This window comes from Belonocnema kinseyi, chromosome 10 (assembly GCF_010883055.1).
Source record: "Belonocnema kinseyi isolate 2016_QV_RU_SX_M_011 chromosome 10, B_treatae_v1, whole genome shotgun sequence".
Taxonomy (NCBI): domain Eukaryota; kingdom Metazoa; phylum Arthropoda; class Insecta; order Hymenoptera; family Cynipidae; genus Belonocnema; species Belonocnema kinseyi.
The window spans coordinates 13,119,441-13,141,463 of record NC_046666.1 but is presented as its reverse complement, the minus strand read 5'-3'; the positions used below and the strand labels follow the sequence as shown (position 1 = coordinate 13,141,463).

Sequence of the window (22,023 nt, the reverse complement as noted above, 5' to 3'; positions counted from 1 at the left end):
AGTTTTTTTTTCAAAAAACAAAAACATTTTTAAGAAAATAGTTAAATTTTTAAGTTATATAAATGTATAAATTATAAATTATATAAATTTATAAATTATAAGTTATATAAATTTAAATAGTTACATGATCAAGACCAATTTTTAAGATCACCGTTAAATTTTCAACAAAAGAGTTTATTTTCACTAAGAAATATGAATTTCCAAACAAAAAATATGACTTTTCAACTATAAAAGTTTAATTTTCAATTCGAAAAAGTTTAATTTTCGACCAAAGAGATGCATTTTTTAACCAAATAGTTCAACTTTTTACAATCGTTTTTTGTTAAGCAATAACATTTTCAAGAAAATTGTTGAATTTTTAACCAAATAATTAAATTTTCAAGTCAAAAGACACATTTTTAGTAGCAAGTTATATTTTAATAATAAAATTTTCAAGAAATTAGTTAAATTTTTAACCGAATAGTTAAATTTTCAGTTACATAAATATATAAATTTAAATAGTTAAATTTTCAAGAAAAATTTCTTACATCAACGTTCAATTTTCAAAAAAAAAGTTCATTTAACTAAGAAAGATAAATTTTCTAACAAAAAAAATATGACTTCTCTACTAAAAATTATTAATTTTCCCTCCAAAAGTTTCATTTTCGACCGAAAAGATGAATTTTTAATTAAACAGTTAAATTTTCCAAAAATAATGAAATTTTAAAGAAAATAGTGGAATTTTCAATCAAATATTTCAATTTTTAACAATAATTTTTTTTTTAAATGTCAAGAAAATAGATGCATTTTTAGACAAATAGTTAAATTTTCAAGTCAAAAAGACACATTTTTTTAGTAGAAAGTTACATTTTAACAAAACAGTTCATTTTCACCAATAAATATGAATCTTTAAACCCAAAATATTTTTTCTACTACTAAAGATTAATCTTAAAAAAAAAACGAATTTTCAATTTAAAAAAAGATTAATTTTTAACAAAATAGTTTTTTTAACTAAATTAATTTTTAACCAAATAGTTAAATTTTCAAAAAATAGTACAATTTTTAAGAAAATAGTTGAATTTATAACCAAATGGTTCAATTCTTAACAATATCTTTTTTTAATGAAGAAAATAGTTCAATTTTTAAACAAACAGTTAAATTTTCAAGTAAAAAAGAGTCACATTTTTTAGCAGAAAGTTAAATTTTAACAAAATAGTTCATTTTCACCAATTAATATGAACCTTCAACCACAAAATATTTTTTCTACTATTAAATATTAATCTTCAAACCAAAAAAAAAAAAATGAATTTTCAATTAAAAAAAAAAGTATTTTAAACAAAACAGTTGATTTTTAAAAATAGCAATAAAACGTTCAAAAAAATAGTTTAATTTTTAACCAAACAGTTCAATTTTTGAACAAAGTTTTTTTTCAAACAATAACATTTTCAAGAAAATTGATGAATTGTTAATCAAATAGTTAAATTTTCATGTCAAAAAGACACATTTTTTAGTAGAGAGCTATATTTTTACAAAATAGGCCATTTTCAACAATAAATGTGAATCCTCAACACACAATATTTTTTTCTACTAATACAGATAAATCTTCAAACAAAAAAATTAATTTTAAATTAAAAAACAAGATTCATTTTTAACAAAATAGTTTATTTAAAAAAAAATTTACGAAAAAAGTTCAATTTGTAACCATATAGGTGAATTTTCAAGACAAAAAGACAAATTTCTTAAATCACAGTTAAATTTTCAAGAAAAAAGTTCATTTTCGCTAAAAAAAATGAACTTTTAAACAAAAAAATGTGACTTTTCTTCTATAAAAGATTAATCTTCAAGTCAAACAAGTTTAATTTTCAACCAAAAAGATGAATTTTTAACTAAATAGTTAAATTTTAAAGAAAATAGTGGAATTTTTAACCAAACAGTTTAATTTTTAACAATAGTTTTTTTTCTAAAAACAATATAATTTTCAAGAAAGTATTTAAATTTTTTAACCGAATAGTTAAATTTTAAATTATATAAATATATAAATTATAATTTATATAAAATTAAATAGTTAAATTTTCAAGACAAATTTCTTATATCAACGTTAAATTTTCAAAAAAAAAGTTAACTTTCACTAAGAAAGATAAATTTTGAGACAAAAAAAAGACTTTTCTACTATAAATGATTAATTTTCAATTCAAAAGTTTCATTTTCGACCAAAAAGATGAATTTTTAAATAAACAGTTAAATTTTCCAAAAATAATGAAATTTTAAAGAAAATAGTGGAATTTTTAATCAAATATTTCAATTTTTAACAATAATTTTTTTTTAAATGTCAAGAAAATAGATGCATTTTTAGACAAATAGTTAAATTTTAAAGTCAAAAAGACACATTTTTTTAGTAGAAAGTTACATTTTAACAGAATGGTTCATTTTCACCAATAAATATGAATCTCTTATCCAAAAATATTTTTTCTAATATTAAACATTAATCTTAAAAAAATGAATTATCAATTTAAAAAAAGATAAATTATTAATAAAACAGTTGATTTAAAAAATAGAATTTAAATGTTTGAGAAAATAGTTGAATTTTAAAGAAAAAAAGACAAATTTCTAAGAAGACATTTAAATTTTCAAAAAAAAGTTCATTTTGGCTCAGAAATATGATTTTTCAAATTAAAAAATATGACTTTTCTGCTATAAATTATTAATTTTCAATCCAGAAGTTTAATTTTTGACCAAAAAAGAAGAATTTTCAACTAAATAGTTAAATTTTCAAGAAAATAGTTGAATTTTTAACCAAATAGTTCAATTTTTAACAATAATTTTTTTTTAAATAAAATTTTCAAGCAAATAAATTAATTTTTACACTAAAAGTTACATTTTCAAGTTAAAAAGAGACACATTTTTTAGTAGAAAGTTCGATTTAAAAAAAAAAATAGTTCATTTTCACCAATTAATATAAATCTCCAACCCCAAAATATTTTTTCTACTATTTAAGATAAATCTTCAAACCAAAAACATGAATTTTCAATTTAAAAAAAGATTTATTTTGTACAAAACAGTTGATTAAAAACGTTTTGATAAACTGTTTTAAAAAATAGTCGAATTTTTAACCTAATAGTGCAATTTTTATCAAAAGTTTTTTTAAAACAATAAAATTTTCAAGAAAATAGATAAATTTTAAGTTATATAAATATATAAATTATAATTTATATAAATTTAAATAGTTAAATTTTCAAGACAAATTTCTTATATCAACCTTAAATTTTCAAAAAAAAATTCATTTTCACTAAGAAAAATAAATTTTGAAACAAAAAAAATATGACTTTTCTACTATAAATTATTCATTTTCAATTCAAAAGTTTAATTTTCGATCAAAAAGTTGAATTTTTAACTGAAAAGTTAAGTTTTCAAAAAATAATGAAATTTTAAAGAAAATAGTAGAATTTTTAACCAAATACTTCAATTTTTAACAATAATTTATTACAAAAAAGAATTTCAAGAAAATAGATAAATTTTTAGACAAATAGTTAAATTTTCAAGTCGAAAAGACACATTTTTTTAATAGAAAGTTATATTTTAACAAAATAGCCAATTTTTATCAAAAGTTTTTTTTTAACCAATAACATTTTCAAGAAAATTTTTAAACAAATAGTTAAATCTCAAGTTATATAAGTATATAAATTATACTAATTTATAAGTTAAAATTTATAAATTATAAGTTTTATAAATTTAAATAGTTAAATTTTCAAGACCAATTTCTTAGATCATCGTTAAATTTTCAAAAAAAAAGTTCATTTTCACTAAGAAAGATGAATTTTGAAACAAAAAAATATTACATTTCGACTATAAAAGATTAATCTTCAATTCAAAAGTTTGATTTTCGACCAAAAAGATGAATTTTTAACTCAATAGTTAAATTTTCAAGAAAATAGTTGAATTTTTAGACAAAGAGTTAAATTTTCATCTCAAAAAGACAACATTTTTAATAGACAATTACATTTTAACAAAATAGTTCATTTTCACCAATTAATATGAATCTTCAACCCCAAAATATGTTTTCTACTATCAAAGATTAATTTTCAAACCAAAAAAATGAATTTTAAATTTAAAAAAGGATTAATTTTAAAGAAAAAGGTCGATTTAAAAAATAGTAATAAAATGTTTTTAAAAATAGTTGAATTATATAAATTTGTAAGTTAAAATTTATAAATTATAAAAAATATATAAATTTAAATAATTAAATTTTCAAGACACATTTCTTAGATCACCGTTAAATTTTTAACAAAAATCATTTTCACTAAGAAAGCGAAATTTTCAATAAAAAAATATGACTTTTCTACTATAAAAGATTAATCTTCAATCCGAAAAAGTTTAATTTTCGACCAAAAAGATGAATTTTTAAATAAATAGTTAAATTTTCAAGAAAATAGTTAAATTTTTAACCAAACAGTTCAATTTTTAACAATAGTTTTTTATTAAACAATAACGTTTTCAAGGAAAGAGTTTAATATTTAACGAAATAGTTCAATTTTAATATAAACCTTCAACACCAAAATATTTTTTTCCATTAAAGATTAATCTTCAAACAAAAAATTAACTTTAAATTAAAAAAAGATGATTTGTTAAACAAAAAAATATGACTATTTTAATATAAAAGATTAATCTTCAATTTAAAAAAGTTTAATTTTCTACCAAAAAGATTAACTCTAAACTAGATAGTTAAATTTTCAAAAAATAATGAAATTTTAAATAAAATAGTTGAATTTGAACCAAATATTTAAATTTTTAACAACATTTTTTTTAATCAAGAAAATAGTTCAATTTTTAAACAAATAATTTAATTTTCAAGTCAAAAAGAGACACATTTTTTAGTAAAAAGTTAAATTTTAACAAAATAGTTAATTTTCACCAATTAATATAAATCTTCAACACCAAAATATTTTTTCTACTATTTAAGATTAATCTTCAAACAAAAAAAAAGAATTTTCAATTTAAAAAAAATGATTTTAAACAAAAAAGTTGATTTAAAAAATAGTAATAAAACGTTAAAAAATAGTTAAATTTTCAAGCCAAAAAAACAAATTTCTTAGTACACAGTTGAATGTTTAACAAAAAATTTCATTTTCACTAAGAAAGATGAATTTTTAAACCAAAAAATATAACTTTTCTACTATAAACGATTAATCTTCAATTCAAAAGTTGAAATTTGGACCAAAAAGATGAATTTTTAACAAAATAGTCAAATTTTCAAGAAAATAGTTGAACTTTTAACCAAATAGTTAAACTTTAAGTTATATAAATATATAAATTGCATAAATTTATAAGGTAAAATTTATAAATTTATAAAATATAAGTTCTAGAAAATTAAATAGTTAAATTTTCAAGACAAATTTCTTAGATTTCCGTTAAGTTTTCAACAAAAAAGTTCATTTTTACTAAGAAAAATGAATTTTGAAACAAAAAAATATGACATTTCGACTATAAAAGATTAATCTTCAATTCAAAAGTTTAATTTTCAACCAAAAAGATTAATTTTTAACTCAATAGTTAAATTATAAAATTTTCAAGAAAATATATGAATTTTTAAACAAATATTTCAAGAAAGTAGAGGAATTTTTAAATAAATAATTGAATATTTAAGTTAAAAAGACACATTTTTTAGTAGAAAGTTACATTTTATATAAATATTCAACCTTAAAATATGTCCTCTACTATCAAAGATTAATCTTTAAAAAAAATGAATTTTCAATTTAAAAAAAGGTTAATTTTTAACAAAACAATTCAATTTTTAACAATAGTTTTTTTTCAAAAAACAGTAACATTTTGAAAAAAGAGTTTCTTTTTTTAGTTATATAAATTATATAAATTTATAAATTATTTAAATTTAAATTGTTCAATTTTCAAGACAAATTTCTTAGATCACAGTTAAAATAGTTGAATTTTTAACCAAACAGTTTAATTTTTAACAATAGTTTTTTTTTAAACAATAAAATTTGCAAGAAAGTAGTTAAATTTTTAACCGAACAAATTTCTTATATCATCGTTAAATTTTCAAAAAAAAAAGTTCATTTTCACTATGAAAGATAAATTTTGAAACAAAAAAGTATGACTTTTCTACTATAAATTATTAATTTTCAATTAAAAAGTTTAATTTTCGACCAAAAAGATGAATTTTTAACTAAACAGTTAAATTTTCCAAAAATAATGAAATTTTAAACCAAATATTTCCATTTTTAACAATAATTTATCACAAAAAAGAATTTCAAGAAAATAGATGAACTTTTAGACAAATAGTTAAATTTTTAAGTCGAAAAGACATATTTTCTTATTAAAAAGTTATATTTTAACAAAATAGGCCAATTACACCAATAAATATAAAATTGCAACACAAAACATTTTTTTTTTTGCATTAAAGATTAATCTTCAAACAAAAAAAATTAACTTTAAATTGAAAAAAGATTCATTTTGAACAAAATAGTTGACGTGAAATAAAATTATTTTTTTTTAAAGTTGAATTTTTAGCTAAATAGTTAAATTTGCAAGACAAATTTTTAAGATCACCGTTACATTTTAAACAAAAAAGTACATTTTCACTAAGAAAGATGAATTTTTATACGATATATATATATTTAAAAAAAATTTTTTGTTAAGAAAGAAGAATTTTGAAACAGTAAAAATACGACTTTTCTAATATAAATGATTAATCTCCAATTAAAAAGTTTAATTTTCGACTAAAAATATGAATTTTTAACTAAAGAGTTAAATTTTCAAAAAATAGTACAATTTTTAAGAAAATAGTTGAATTTATAACCAAATATTTCATTTTTTAACAATAATTTTTTTTAATCAAGAAAATAGTTCAATTTTTAAACAAATAGTTAAATTTTCAAGTAAAAAAAAGTCACATTTTTTAGTAGAAAGTTAAATTTTAACAAAATAGTTCATTTTCACCAATTAATATAAATCTTCAACACCAAAATATTTTTTCTACTATTTAAGATTAATCTTCAAACAAAAAAAAAAGAATTTTCAATTTAAAAAAAAAAATGATTTTAAACAAAAAAAGTTGATTTAAAAAATAGTAATAAAACGTTAAAAAATAGTTAAATTTTCAAGCCAAAAAGCCACATTTTTCAGTAGAGAGCTATAAAAAAAGAATTTTTAAAGAAATAATCGAATTTTCAAAAAAAATAATTAAATTTTGGAGAAAGCTTTTTAATTTTCAAGTTCATTTTTTCACCAAAAAAGATAAATTTTGAAAAAACATGAGATTTCTACCATAAAAGATTAATATATAATTCAAAAAATTAATTTTTTTATTAAAAAATTACGCATTTGTGAGCAAATAGTTCAATTTTCATAAAAATATCTGAATTTTTAATCATAAAGTTGAATTTTCAGGTCAAAAGACGAAGTTTAAAAAAATACTTTTCTATTATAAAAGATCTCGAAAGACAAATTTTCAGCAAAATAGTTACATTTTCAAAAAAAGAATGAAATTTTAAAGAAATCAGTTAAATTTTCAAGAAAAAAAAATAATAAAAGAAAGTGAATAAAGATGAATTTTCAATTGCAAAAAAAAAAATTCTTTCATACAAGGTTATTCTCTAATCCAAAAGAATGAATTATAAATCCAGAAAGACAAATTTACAACAAAACATTATAATTTTCGACCAAATAAAAAATTATAGTCGAATTTTCCAAAAAAATTACGAAATTTTGAAGAAATCATTCACGTTTTTAAGCCAAAAACAATTTTTTTAAAAGACAGTTACATTTTTAAGAAAAAAGTTCATTTTTATCATAAAAGATTAATCTTCAATCCAAAAAAATTCCCTTTTTATTCAAAAAAGCGAATTTTTAATAAAATAGTTCAATTTTCCAGGAAATTTTTTAATTTTTCCCAAAAAAATTGAATTTTTAAGCCAAACATACGAATTAAAAAAATACTTTTCTATAATAAAAGGTTATTCTTCAATCGAAAAAAAATTTTTATCTAGAAAGACATAATAAAAAAAATGCAAAAAATTGTAGAAGACAGTTGAATTTTCAACAAACAAAATTACTTTTCTCCTATAAAACATTAATATTCATTCAATCAGAAAGAACGAATTTTTTTATTGAAAAAAAAAAGAATTATCAACAAAACAGTTACATTTTCAGACAAAAAAATGAAATTTTGAAAAGAAAATAGTTAAATTTGCAAGCCAAAAAGACGAATTTTTTAGAAGAAATTCTAATTTTCAACAAAAAAATTCATTTTTACCAACAAAGATGAATTTTCAATAATAAAAAGACATATTTTATAAAAGATTATTCTTCAATCCAAAAGAAAGAATTTTCCATCCAGAAAGACAAATTAACAACAAAACATTATAATTTTCGACCAAATGAAAAATATATTTTTAACAAAATAGTAGATTTTACAAAAAAATTTAGAAATTTTGAAGAAACCATTTACGTTTTCAAGCAAAAAAGCCATAAAATATTAATCTTTAATTTTAAAAAAATGCCTTTTTTATTTAAAAAAAACTCATTTTTAATGCAATAGTTAATTTTTCAGGAAAATTAAAAAATTTTCAACCAAAAAGTTAAATTTTCAAGCCGAAAGACGAAGTTTAAAAAAAACTTTTCTACTATTAAATATATAGATAGAACAATTTTAAACAAAATAGTTACATTTTCAAAAAAAGAATTAAATTTTTAAAGAATCAGTACAATTTTTAAGCAAAAAATTTTTTTGTTTTAGACAGTTAAATTTAAAAAAAAAATCCATTTTAACCAAGAAAGATGAATTTTTAACAACAAAAAATTAATTTTCTTCTATAAAAAATTAATATTCTGTCAGAAAGAATGAATTTTCGATTAAAAGAAAGATAAATTTTCAAGAAAACAGTTACACTTTCAACAACAACAAAATTTGAGAAGTAACTAGTTATATTTTCAGGTAAAAAGACAAATTTTGTAGAACACGGTATAATTTTAAACAAAAAATTAATTTTTTATCATAAAAGATTAATCTTCAATTCAGAAAATTGCCCCTTTTTATTCAAAAAGACGCATTTTTAATAAAATAGTTACATTTTCGAGAAAATTTTTGAATTTTTAACCAAAAAGTTAAATTCTCAAGCTAAACATACGAATTTAAAAAAGACTTTTCTATAATAAAAAATTATTCTTCGATCAAAAAGAACTATTTTTTTTTATCTAGAAAAACATATTTAAAAAAATATATTTGGAAGAAATTAGTTAAATTTTCAAGCCAAACAAAAAAAATTTTTGTAGGAGACAGTTAAATTACCAACAAAAAAATTCATTTTCACAAAAAAAGATTAACTTTTAACAACAAAAAATTACTTTTCTCATTTAAAACATTAATATTCAATCAGAGAGAATTAATTTTTTATTTCAAACAAAAAAATTTCAACAAAACATGATTTTCGACTAAATAAAAAATTCGTTTTTAACAAAATAGTAGAATTTTTTTTTAAAAATTGAAATTTTGAAGAAATAATTTACGTTTTCAAGCCAAAAAAGAATTTTTTAGAAAGACAGTTAAATTTTCCACAAAAATGTTCCTTTTCATCAAAAAAATCTATTTTCACCAAACAATTTTAAACAAAATAATTACATTTTCAAAAAAAGAATTTAATTTTATAGAAATCAGTACAATTTTTAAAAAAAGTTCATTTTTTTCACCAGAAAAGATGAATTTAAAAAAGAAAATTAGATTTCTACCATAAAAGATTAATCTTTAGTTTAAAATGAATTTTTTATTTAAAAAATGAAGCGTTTACTATAAAAGTTTCAAAAAGACAATATTTAAACAAAATAGTTACATTTTCAGGTAAAAAGACGAATTTTTTAGAAGACGGTATAATTTTCGACAAAAAAATTAATTTGTTATTATAAAAGATTAATCTTCAATTTAAAAAAATGCCCCTTTTTATTCAAAAATACGCACTTTTAATAAAATAGTTAAATTTTCAAGAACATTTTTGAATTTTTAAACAGAAAGTTAAATTTTCAAGTCAAAAATACGAATTAAAAAAAAACTTTTCTATACTAAAAGATTATTCTTCGATCAAAAATAACAAATTTTCTATCTATAAAGAAACATTTAACAAAAAAAAAACACATTTTGAAGAAACCAGTTAAATTTTCAACAAAAAGTTTATTTTCATAAAAAGTTCATTTTTTTTTCACCAAAAAAGATAAATTTAAAAAAAAACAAAGACATTTCTACCAAAAAAGATTAATCTTTAATCCAAAAATGCCTTTTTTACTCAAGAAGACGCATTTTTAATAAAACAGTTAAATTTTCAAGCGAAAAATACGAAATAAAAAAAAGACATTTCTATAATAAAAGATTATTCTTCAATGAAAAAGAACAAACTTTTTTATCTAGAAATACACAATTAAAAAAAAAACATTTTTAAGAAATTAATTAAATTTTCAAGCCAAACAAAAAAAATGTTTTCAAAGAAAGTTTAATTTTCAACAAAAAATTAATTTTGACCAATAAAAATGAATTTTGAATAAAAAAAAGACTACTTTTATAAAAAATTATTCTCCAATTCGAAAATTATAATAATTTTCGCCCAACGATGTCTTTTCGCTGAAATTATGTAATTTATCAGAAATAGTTGAATATTCACCAAAACAATTAAATTTTCAACCAATTAATTTAATATTAAACAAAATAATTCAATTTTCAACCTAATATTTCCATTTTTAACTAAATAATAGAATTTTTGGTAAGAAATAATCAACTTTGAACCAAAAAATATATGAATTTTCAACGAAATAATTGAATTTTCAACAAAATAATTCAATTTTCAACCAAATAATAAAATTTTTGACCAAAAATAATCAACTTTAAACCCAAAATATTTGGATTTTCTTATTAGTTTCATCAATTCTGAATTCAGTTTGCATTTAGGCGAAAAAAAAAAGAATAAATTTCTTCAAAAAATGGGGAAAATAGGATAGAAAAAAAAGGGTGAAATATAACTATCTAATATTTGTATAAATAAAAAAATTATAAAATACACACCTTCTTTTTGAAGAGTTTTTCTCAATTCGTAACTAAGAAGTTTCGTATCATAGACCAAAGGAAAAAGTCTATGAATATTTTCCTTAAATTCAGTATACTTTTCTGAAATAAATAAATAAATAAATAAAATTAGAATTATAGAATTAAGAAATCTCGAATATTTAATTTTAAGATAATAAATTAATATTACTTGGCAAGGATTTGTAAAATTGTTGATGCATATACATCAAATCAGTTAAAACATTGTGCCCGACAATGGGTTTTTTCAAAGTAACCATTAGCTTAAATACTTTCGAAAATCCAATGTAGTAATCCAATAAAGTTTGATCTAACTCGTCGCCTTCTTTTACCTCTAAATCGTGTCGCTCGTCCTTTGCAACTTTAATTACTATTACCTAAAAAGAAATCAATTTTTATTGTTGTTTTAATAAAAAAACATTTTTAATTAAAAAATTGTTTAAATAAAAAACAATTTTTAATTAAAAAACAATACGTTCTTTTTCTGATTGAATATTAATTTTTTATAGAAGAAAATTAATTTTTTGTTGTTAAAAATTTATCTTTCTTGATTAAAAATTTTTTAATTTTCTTCAAAAATTAACTATTTGAGTAAAAATGCGTCTTTTTGAATAAAAAAAAAGCATTTTTTTAAATTAAAGATGAATCTTTTATGATTTTTTGGTTTGAAAACGTAAATGGTTTCTTCAAAATTTCGAAATTTTTTTTGAAAAATCTAATATTTTGTTAAAAATTTATTTTTCATTTGGTCGAAAATTATATTGTTTTGTTGTTAATTTGTCTTTCTGAATGGAAAATTCTTTCTTTTGGATTGAAGAATAATCTTTTATAAAATATGTACTTTTTTTATTGAAAATTCATCTTTATTGGTAAAAATGAATTTTTTTGTTGATAATTAGACTTTTTTCTGAAAAATTCGTCTTTTTGGCTTACAATTTCCTGGAAAATTGAACTATTTTATTAAAAATGCGCCTTTTTGAATAAAAAAAGGAATTTTTTGGATTGAAGATTAATCTTTTACGATAAAAATGAACTTTTTTGTTGAAAATTTAATGTCTTTTAAAAAATTTGTTTTTAAGCTTGAAAACGTGAATGCTTTCTTAAACATTTCGTAATTTTTTGGAAAATTCGACTAATTTGTTGAAAATTAATTTTTTATTTGGTCGAAAATTAGAATGTTTTGTTGTAAATTTGTCTTTCTGGACGTATAATTCGTTCTTTTGGATTTGGATTGGCAGTTTCAATAAAAAAATAAATGAAAAAATCCCGATTTTTTCCGGTTCGCAAACATTTTTCAGGGTCAGGGATATTTGTTGTTAATAATTTTACAATTATTTAAATTCTGATAATTTATAAAGTAATGAATAAATAATATAATAATATTTAATATATAATATAAAAAATTACTTTTTAGAAAATTTGTTGAATTTTCTGCAGATTATTTCAATTTTTGACAAAATAGTTGAATTTTTAATCAATTTTCTACTAATAATATATTTAGATTTTCAATCAAGAAGATGAATTTTCACTCTTTTCTTCATTAAAAAAATGATATTATATCATTCCGTTTAGAATGCGAAATTAAAAAATATTTCACTTTAAAAATTATTTATTTTAGATTTTTAATGTTTAAGCCTACATTTTAATCAAAAGAATTTTTTAATTAACTTATATAGTCTTAGACAATTAAAAGTCAGAAGCGTGAAAAAGGATATTTTCTTTTAGAAAAGATGTTTTTTTTACCAAAGACATGAACTTTTAAGCAAATAATTGAATTTTCAGTCAAGGGGAATTATTTTCTACAGATAAGATAAATTTTCGACAAAAATACATCATTTTTTACATTGCAATTGGATTTTACAACAAAAAAGGTAAACAATTAATCAAATAGTTGAATTTTTAACGAGTAAGATTAATTTTCTACCGAAAAAGGTAATTTTCAACAAAAGTAATTTGCAATTTTATTTTTGAATTTTCTACAAAAAATACAAATTCTTATACAAATAGGGGAATTCTCAACGAAGAATATAAATTTTCTGCCGAAAAAGTTGAATTTTCAACAAGAAAACATAAATTTTCAACCTTTTGTTTGAATTTTAAACCAATAATATTAATTTTGTATCGAAATAGATAAATTCAATTACAAGCTTAAAAATTGATGTATTTTTGTTGAAAACTCATATTTTTCTATAGAAAAGTAATCCTCTTGGTTGAAAATTCAATTATCTGATTGAAAGTTTGCCAATTTTGTTGAAAATTCAACTACAAGGTAGTATATAAGAATAAGAATATAATTTTTTGTAGTTTGAAAACTGAACTATTTTTTTTAAATTCGTTTTTTTCTTGAAAATTAACTTTTTCAACGGAAAATTTAACTGATATTCATCTCTTAGGTTAAAAATGTAACTATTATGTTGAAAAAGTCGTTCTTTTTTTGGTGGAAAATTTATTTTTAACTGTAAATTTAACTATTCTTCAGTTTAGTTAAAAATTCATCTATTTGATTAAAGATTTATGTTTTTTATTAAAAATTCAATTACTTGGTTAAAAATTAATCTAATTTGTAGAAAATTCCACAATTTTGACCCAAAAATTAATTTTGTTCTTTTTTGAAAACTGAAATATTTTTTTAAAAATCTGTTTTTTTTTTTGGTTAAAAATAAACTTTTCCAACTGAAAATTTAACTCATGTATTTTTTGATTCTAAACAAATCTTTGGATTGAAAATTCATCTCTTAGGTTAAAAATGTAACCATTTTCTTGAAAAAGTCGTTGTTTTTTTCTGGAAAATTTATTTTTAACTGTAAATTTAACTAAATTTAAATTTAAATATTCTTCAGTTTAGTTGAACGTTCATCTTCTTAATTAAAAATTTATGTTTTTCATTAAAATTCAATTACTTGTTTAAAAATTAATTTACATACTTTGTAGAAAATGCCACGATTTTGTTAAAAATGTCATTTTTTTTTGTTTAAAAACTTCACTATTATTTTTTATTCGTTTTTTTTGCTCAAAAATTAAATTTTTCAACTGAAAGTTTAACTTATGAATCTTTGATTGTAAATTTATCTTTTTTAGTTGAAAATTATTCTCTTAGGTTAATAATAATTAAAATTGTAGAAAAATTCACAATTTTGTTAAAAAGTCATTTTTTTGTTTGAAAATTTAACTATTTTTTTAATTCGTTTTTGTTAAAAATTCAATGACAAGATTAAAAATTGATGTATTTTGGTTGAAAATTCATCTTTTGAGTAGAAAATCGATCCTTTTGGTTGAAAATTCAACTACAAAGTAAAAAAATTATGTATTTTTGTTGAAAACTCATATTTTTCTATAGAAAAGTAATCCTCTTGGTTGAAAATTCAATTATTTGATTGAAAGTTTGCCAATTTTGTTGAAAATTCAACAACAAGTTTGAAAATGTATGTATTTTTATTAAAAATTCCTCGTTTTCGGTAGAAAATTAATCCTCTCAATTGCCAATTTAAAAATTATATTAAAAAATAATGAATAATTCTTTTTCTAAATTCACCACTTGCAGTATTATATTCCAATTTTAAATATAATACTTTCTAAGATCCAAAACGACCACTGATTCTTATAAATCTCCAAAGTTTCTAATTTCAGAAAATTCACCGTCTAATTATAATATTTTATTTTCAAATATCCTTTGTTTAAAAATAAAAAGGGTAATTATTTTCTAAACAAAATTTAAAATTTTTAAAATTTTAAATTTAAAAAATTTTAAATTTAAAAATTTTAAATTCCTGTAATTAAAAAAAAATAAAAAAAATTACCTTTCTTTTTCCTGGGTAGGTCCAAATATCCGGAAATTGATATCTCAGCTCTTTGTGCATAAGATATTGCAGAAAGGGTGAATCCGTTTCTATCTCCATTGCAGCATAAGGTTCCGTCTTTTGCCTCAACCAATCAGCAACTTTGTTTCGAGAATCTCGAAGTTCATCGGAATCTTTATTCGAAATAAATCGTTCCAAATGTCGCATTAAAATATCCTCATGCAATTCGTTTCTCAACTCAATTTCATCTGCTTCGTCAAGATATGAAATTCCGGTGTAAGCGAACTTTAAAAAAATTTTAGAATTTTTACCAGGCTAGTCCAAAAATGCCTGGAAATTTTCTGCTCTCTCGAATTTCCACGCATATTGCCTCCAAAATTAATTGAAATTAAAAAAAAAACGCGAACAAAAAGTAATTATTTAATTAAAAGAAAAATTAATACAAAATTCCGAAAATTTAACAACATTGTTGAATTTTCTAAAAAAGTAGATTAATTTTTAACTCAGTAATTGAATTTTCAACGAAAAATCTAAATTTTGAAACAAGAATATTAATTTTTTTTATAAAGTAGATTGATTTTAAAAAAAGCAATTGAATTTTGAAAAAAAATATTTTCAAACAAGAGGATCAATTTTTTTTACCAAAACAAGATTTTACTTTAAGAATTTATTTATTTTTTTGTTAAAAATTAAAATACTTTGTAGAAAATTTCACGATTTTGTTAAAAAGTCCATTTTTTGTTGTTGAAAACTTAACTGTTTTTTTTTTAATTCATTTTTTTTCAGAATCAATTTTTTAAACTGAAAAATTAACGCATGGATTTTTTTATTTTTAATTTATCTTTTTAATTAAAATTTAACTAAGTGGTTGAAAGTTGAAATACTTTTAAAAAAAACACAACATTTTTTGGCTATTTGTTTTAAATTAAAAATTCACCTCTTAGATTGAAAATTTAAACTATTTTGTTCAAAAAGACGTTCTTTGATAGAAGATTTATTTTTAACTGTTAATGTAACTATTACAGTTAAATATTTTTCACTTTAGTTCAAAATTTACTTTTTTAATTAAAAATTCAATTATTTGGTCAAAAATTAATCTAGCTTGTAGAAAATTCCACAATTTGGTTAAAAAGTATTTTTTTTGTTGTTTGAAAACCGAAATTTTTTTTTAAACTCCGTTTTTTTTGCTTGAAAATTTACTTTTCAAACTGAAAATTTAACTTATACATTTTTAACTGTCAATATATCTTTTTTAGTTAAAAACTCATCTCTTAGGTTGAAAAATTATGTTTTTGATTAAAAATTCAATTGTTTGGCTAAAAATTAATCTAACTTGTAGAAAATTCCACAATTTTGTTAAAAAGTTATTTTTTGTTGTTTGAAAATTTAACTAATTTGTTGAAAAATCGTTTTTTTTTTCTTTAAAAATTAACTTTTTCAATTCAAAATTTAACTTCTGCATTTCTGATTCTAAATTTATCTTTTTGGATTAAAATTAAATTCTTAGGTTGAAAATGTATCTATTATGTTGAAAAAGTCGTTCTTTTTTATCTAAAATTTATTTTCAACTGCAAATTTAACTATTCCAGTTAAATATTCTTCAGTTTATTAAAAAATTTATCTTCTTTATTACAAATTTATGTTTTTGATTCAAAATTTAATTATTTGGTTAAAAATTAATCCAACTTATAGAAAATGCCATAATTTGTTTAAAAAGTCATTTTTTGTTGTTTAAAAACTGAAATTTTTTTTTTTAAATCCGTATTTTTTGCTTTAAAATTAATTTTTTAAACTGAAAATTTAACTTATGCATTTTTGACTGTTAATTTATCTTTTTTAGATAAAAATTCATCTCCTAGGTTGAAAATTTATGTTTTTCATTAAAAATTCAATTATTTAGAAAAAAAATTAATATAACTTGTATAAAATTAAAAAAATAATTTTTTGTTGTTTGAAAACTGAACTATTTACTTGAAAACTCGTTTTACTTTTGTTTAAAAATTAAAGTCATTTTTTGGTTTGAAAAATTAACTATTTTTTTAAAATTCGTTTTTTTTTGCTTGAAAATTTGATAAAAAATTTATGTTTTTTATTGAAAATTCAATTACTTGGTTAAAAATTAATCTAATTTGTAGAAAATTCCACAATTTTGATCTAAAAATTAATTTTGTTCTTGTTTGAAAACTAAAATATTTTTTTAAAAATCTGTTTTTTTTTTGGTTAAAAATGAACTTTTCCAACTGAAAATTTAACTCATGTATTTTTTGATTCTAAATAAATCTTTTTGATTGAAAATTCATCTCTCAGGTTAAAAATGTAAGTACTTTCTTCAAAAATTCGTTGTCTTTTTATGGAAAATTTATTTTTAACTGTAAATTTAACTAAATTAAATTGAAATATTCTTCAGTTTAGTTGAACGTTCATCTTCTTGATTAAAAATTTATGTTTTTCATGGAAAATTAAATTAATTGGTTAAAAATTAATCTACATAATTTGTAGAAAATTCCGTTATTTTGTTAAAAATGTCATTTTTTGTTGTTTAAGAACTTCACTATTATTTTTTATAATTTTTTTTTGCTTGAAAATTAAATTTTTCAACTGAAAATTTAACTTATGAATCTTTGATTGTAAATTTATCTTTTTTAGTTGAAAATTTATCTCTTAGGTTAAACATTTATGTTTTTGATTAAAAATTCAATTATTTCGTTAAAAATTAAATTAAAATTTAACTGTTTTTTTTAATTCGTTTTTTTTTAACTTGAAAATTAACTTTTTCAACTGGAAATTTAACTCATGCACTTTTTACTGTAAATTTAACTTTTTTTGTTGAAACTTCATTTCTTAGATTGAACAGTTGTGTTTTTGATTAAAAATTAAATTAAAATTGTAGAAAATTCCACAATTTTGTTAAAAAGTCATTTTTTGTTATTTAAAAACTTCACTATTATTTTTTATTCGTTTTTTTTGCTTGAAAATTAAATTTTTCAACTGAAAATTTAAATTATGAATCTTTGATTGTAAATTTATCTTTTTTAGTTGAAAATTGATCTCTTAGGTTACAAATTTACGTTTTTGATTAAAAATGTAATTATTTGGTCAAAAAATAAATTAAAATTGTAGAAAACTCCACAATTTTGTTAAAAAAAGTCATTTTTTGTTGTTAGAAAAATGAACTACTTTCTTGAAAACTCGTTTTTTTGTTTCATAATTAACTTTTTCGCCTGAAAATTTTACTTATGCATTTCTGATTGTAAATTTACCTTTTTTAGATGAAACTTCATCTCGCAAGTTAAAAATTTAACTATTATGTTGAAAATGTCGTTGTTTGTTTGGTGGAAAATTTAGTTTAAACTGTTTATTTAACTATTTCAGTAAAATATTCTTCACTTTATTTGCAAATTTCTTTTCTCAATTGAAAATTTATGTTTTTGATTAAAAATTCAATTATTTGGTTAAAAATTAATCTGACTTGTAAGAAATTCCACAATTTTGTTAAAAAATTCATTTTTTCTTGTTTGAAAACTGAACTATTTTCTTGAAAATTGTTTTTTTATTTATTTGAAAACTAACTTTTTTAAATGGAAATTTAACTTATGCATATTTTATTGTAAATTTATCTTTTTTAGTTGAAAACTCATCTCTTAGGTTCAAATTTTATCATTTACTTAAATATTAAATATTTTCTTTGTAAAAAAATTAATTTCTAGATTAAAAATATAAATATTTCATTTTTGTTAAAAATCTATATTTTCTAGTTGAAAATTCTTAAGTTTTAATGACAATTGATCATTTTTAGTTGAAAATTCAACTGCTTGGTTAAAAACTCATTTTTTTTCATCAAAATTTATATTTTTTAATTCAAAATTTAATTGCTTAGTAAATATGTAATGTATATTTTTAAAATTCGCTTTCTTCTGTAAAAAATTAATCTTCTTGATTGAAATTTTATTATTTTTAGTTGCAAATTTAGCTCTGATGATAAATTAATTTACTTCCTAAGAAATTTAACAATTTTTCTAAAAATTCGTGTTTTGCTTGAAAGTTATTATTTTTAAAAATTGCGTCTTTTTTCAAAAAATTTCAGAACACAAACATTAAATTTCCAACCATATGAAATTGCCAAGTTAGAAAACTAGAAAACAAATCAATTTTTCGTAATTATAAAATTACCTAAATTTAAAAATCCCGACAGCAAGATGCCGAGTTACAAAATTTCCGAATTTAAGCATTAAAAGAATTGTTTTTAAAATAAATATGATTTATTTATTAAAAATACAATAATAAAATATTTTTGTCACAGGATTTATAAAAATGTTTACAGATTTTAAAAATGTTTTTTAAAAATGTAAAATTTCCGTATTATAAAATTCTCTAATAATAAAAGTCCTCAAGAATAAAACTTCCGAATTTAAACAGTTAATTTTTTTATTAATATTTATTTATTAAAAATACAGTTATCCAATATTTATAGAGAATAAATTTATTTTTAATAACTGTCTAAAATTGATGTTTAAATGAAAAATGACGGCAATTGAAAAAATATATTTTTTTAGAAGCACTATTTTTCCAATCATTGTTATTGTTATATTTAATTATTGTATTTTTAATAATTCAATACTGTTTATAAAAAAATTTTACATTGATAAGAATATTTAATTGGGACTGAAAAATTCTGAAAAATAAAATTCCTGAATAATAAAATTAAATAAAAATAAAAATATCGATTTGTAAAATTGCCGAATAATAAAATTCACGACAGAAAATTGCCGAATTATAAAATATCCGAATAAGAAAATTTAAAAAATTGGAACCTTTTTGTAAATATATTTTATTGATTACAAATAAAATAATAAAATATAATTTTTAATTTCGAAAATTGTTTGAATTTAAAATAACAATAATTTTAAATAAAATATTTTTGGATGAGGCATTTTTTTAATGCGCATAGAATTTGAAAAAAAAAATACAAAAAGCATTCGCAAAAATCTAATTTTAAATTTATTTATATTTTGTTTGAAAAACGTTACAAGGTGTGATATGAAAAAGTTTTAATTGTTTAATTTCTTGAATTTTACAATTGAGTAATTTTCCAATTCGGATATTTTATTGCGATTAAAAAATCCCGAAAAATAAAATCTCCAAATAATAAAATTCCCGAATTTGAACAATTAACTTTTTTTCAATATTTATTTATTAAAAACACAATGGTCCGATATTTTCATAGAAACAAATTATTTTTTATAGTTTCTAAAATAATTGCTTGAATATAAAACAACAATAATTAAAAAAATATATTTTTTTGGATGAAATGTTTTGTTTAATTATTGTTATTTTAAATTCAAATATTAATTTTACGAGCTTTGAATACTAAAAATATATTTTTTAATTCCCGATTATTCAAATTTTCAAACAATGAAATCGCCGGATAATATTTAAGAATAATACCCCCCCCCCCCCAGTTTATAATATTACCTAATTTAAAAAATCTCGAAAAGTAAAATTGCCGAATTTAAATAATTAATTTTTGTAATCAATATTTGATTACTAAAAATTCGATAATCCAATATTTTTGTAGAAAAAATGATTTTTTTTTAATTTCTAAAATTGTTGCTTGAATTTAAAATAATAATAATTTTAAAAAAATATATTTCTGGATGAAACATTTTTCAAATTATTGTTATTTTAAATTCAAACATTAATTTTACAAGCTTTAAGCATTAACAATATATATTTTTCAATTGAAATATTTGATTATTGGGTTTTTAAAAATTAAATCATGTTTATAATCAAATTTTACTTTGATAAGAACATTGGATTGGGACTGAAAACCACTAAAAAATAAAATTTCCAAATAATACAATTTCCGAATAAGAAAATTCCCGAATTTGAACAATTAAATTTTTTTCGATATTTATTTATTGAAAATAGAATAGTTCAATATTTTCATAGAAAAGAATAACATGTATAAGTTTCTAAAATTATTCTTTGAATTTAAAATAACAATAATTGAAAAAATATATATTTCTGGATGAAATGTTTTCCAAATTACTATTCATTTAAATTCAAACATTAATTTTAAATTCTGTACACACTAACAATATTTTTATTATTTTATTTTTAATAATTGAATAATATTTATTACCAAATTTTCCAAAAAATAAATTAATTTTTGTTAAAAATATTAATTATTGATCAAAATACAATAATCGAATATTTTTATAGAAGAAAAATTATTTTTAACATTTAAAGATTCTAAAATTATTGCTATTTTAAACTCAAAAACATTAATTTTACAGGCTTTAAACACTAAAGATATTGTTTCCAAAAGAATTTTACTTTGATAAGAATATTTGATAGGGACTGAAAAATCCCGAAAAAGAAAATTTCCAAATAATAAAATTCCCGAATTTTAACAATTATTTTTTTTTTCAATATTTATTAAATTAAAAATACAATAATCCAATAGTTTTGAAGAAAAAAAAATTTCTTGAATTTAAAATAACAGTAATTAAAAAAATATATATTTCTGGATGAAAGGTTTTTCCAAATATTGTTATTTTAAATTCAAACATTAATTTTAAAATCTGTAAACAACAATATATATTTTTTAATTCAAATATTTGATTATTTTATTTTTAATAATTAAATAATATTTATAAACAAATTTTCCTTTGATAAGAATATTTTATTGGGACTGAAAAATCCCGAAAAATAAAATTTCCAAATAATAAAATTTCCGACTTTGAATAATTAACTTTTTTTCAATATTTATTTATTAAAAATACAATAATCCAACATTTTTGTAGAAAAAAAATTATTCTTTGAATTTAAAATAACAGTAATTAAAAAAATATATATTTCTGGATGAAATGTTTTTCCAATTATTGTTATTTTAAATTCAAACATTAATTTTAAAATCTGTAAACAACAATATATATTTTTTAATTCAAATATTTGATTATTTTATTTTTAATAATTAAATAATATTTATAAACAAATTTTCCTTTGATAAGAATATTTTAATGGGGCATAATAATCCCGAAAAATGATATTCCCACTTGAAAAAAATTTCTGAATAATAAATTCATTTTTGTTAAAAATATTAATTATTGATTAAAATGCAATAATCGAATATTTCTACAGAAGAAAAATTATTTTTAATATTTCAAGTTT

General features: G+C 18.8%; 1 protein-coding gene across 1 annotated transcript in view; it reads right to left on the bottom strand.

Annotated features, from left to right (window-relative positions):
* LOC117181777 (pre-piRNA 3'-exonuclease trimmer-like) overlaps window positions 1-22,023 on the bottom strand; it is a 72,555-nt gene that overhangs the window by 49,194 nt on the left and 1,338 nt on the right. Inside the window, exons 3-5 of the mRNA XM_033374744.1 lie at window positions 14,851-15,135; window positions 11,226-11,430; window positions 11,036-11,137 (exon numbers count right to left, since the gene is read on the bottom strand). Coding sequence (XP_033230635.1) covers window positions 11,036-11,137; window positions 11,226-11,430; window positions 14,851-15,135 — 592 coding nt within the window. The remainder of the gene's footprint in view (window positions 1-11,035; window positions 11,138-11,225; window positions 11,431-14,850; window positions 15,136-22,023) is intronic.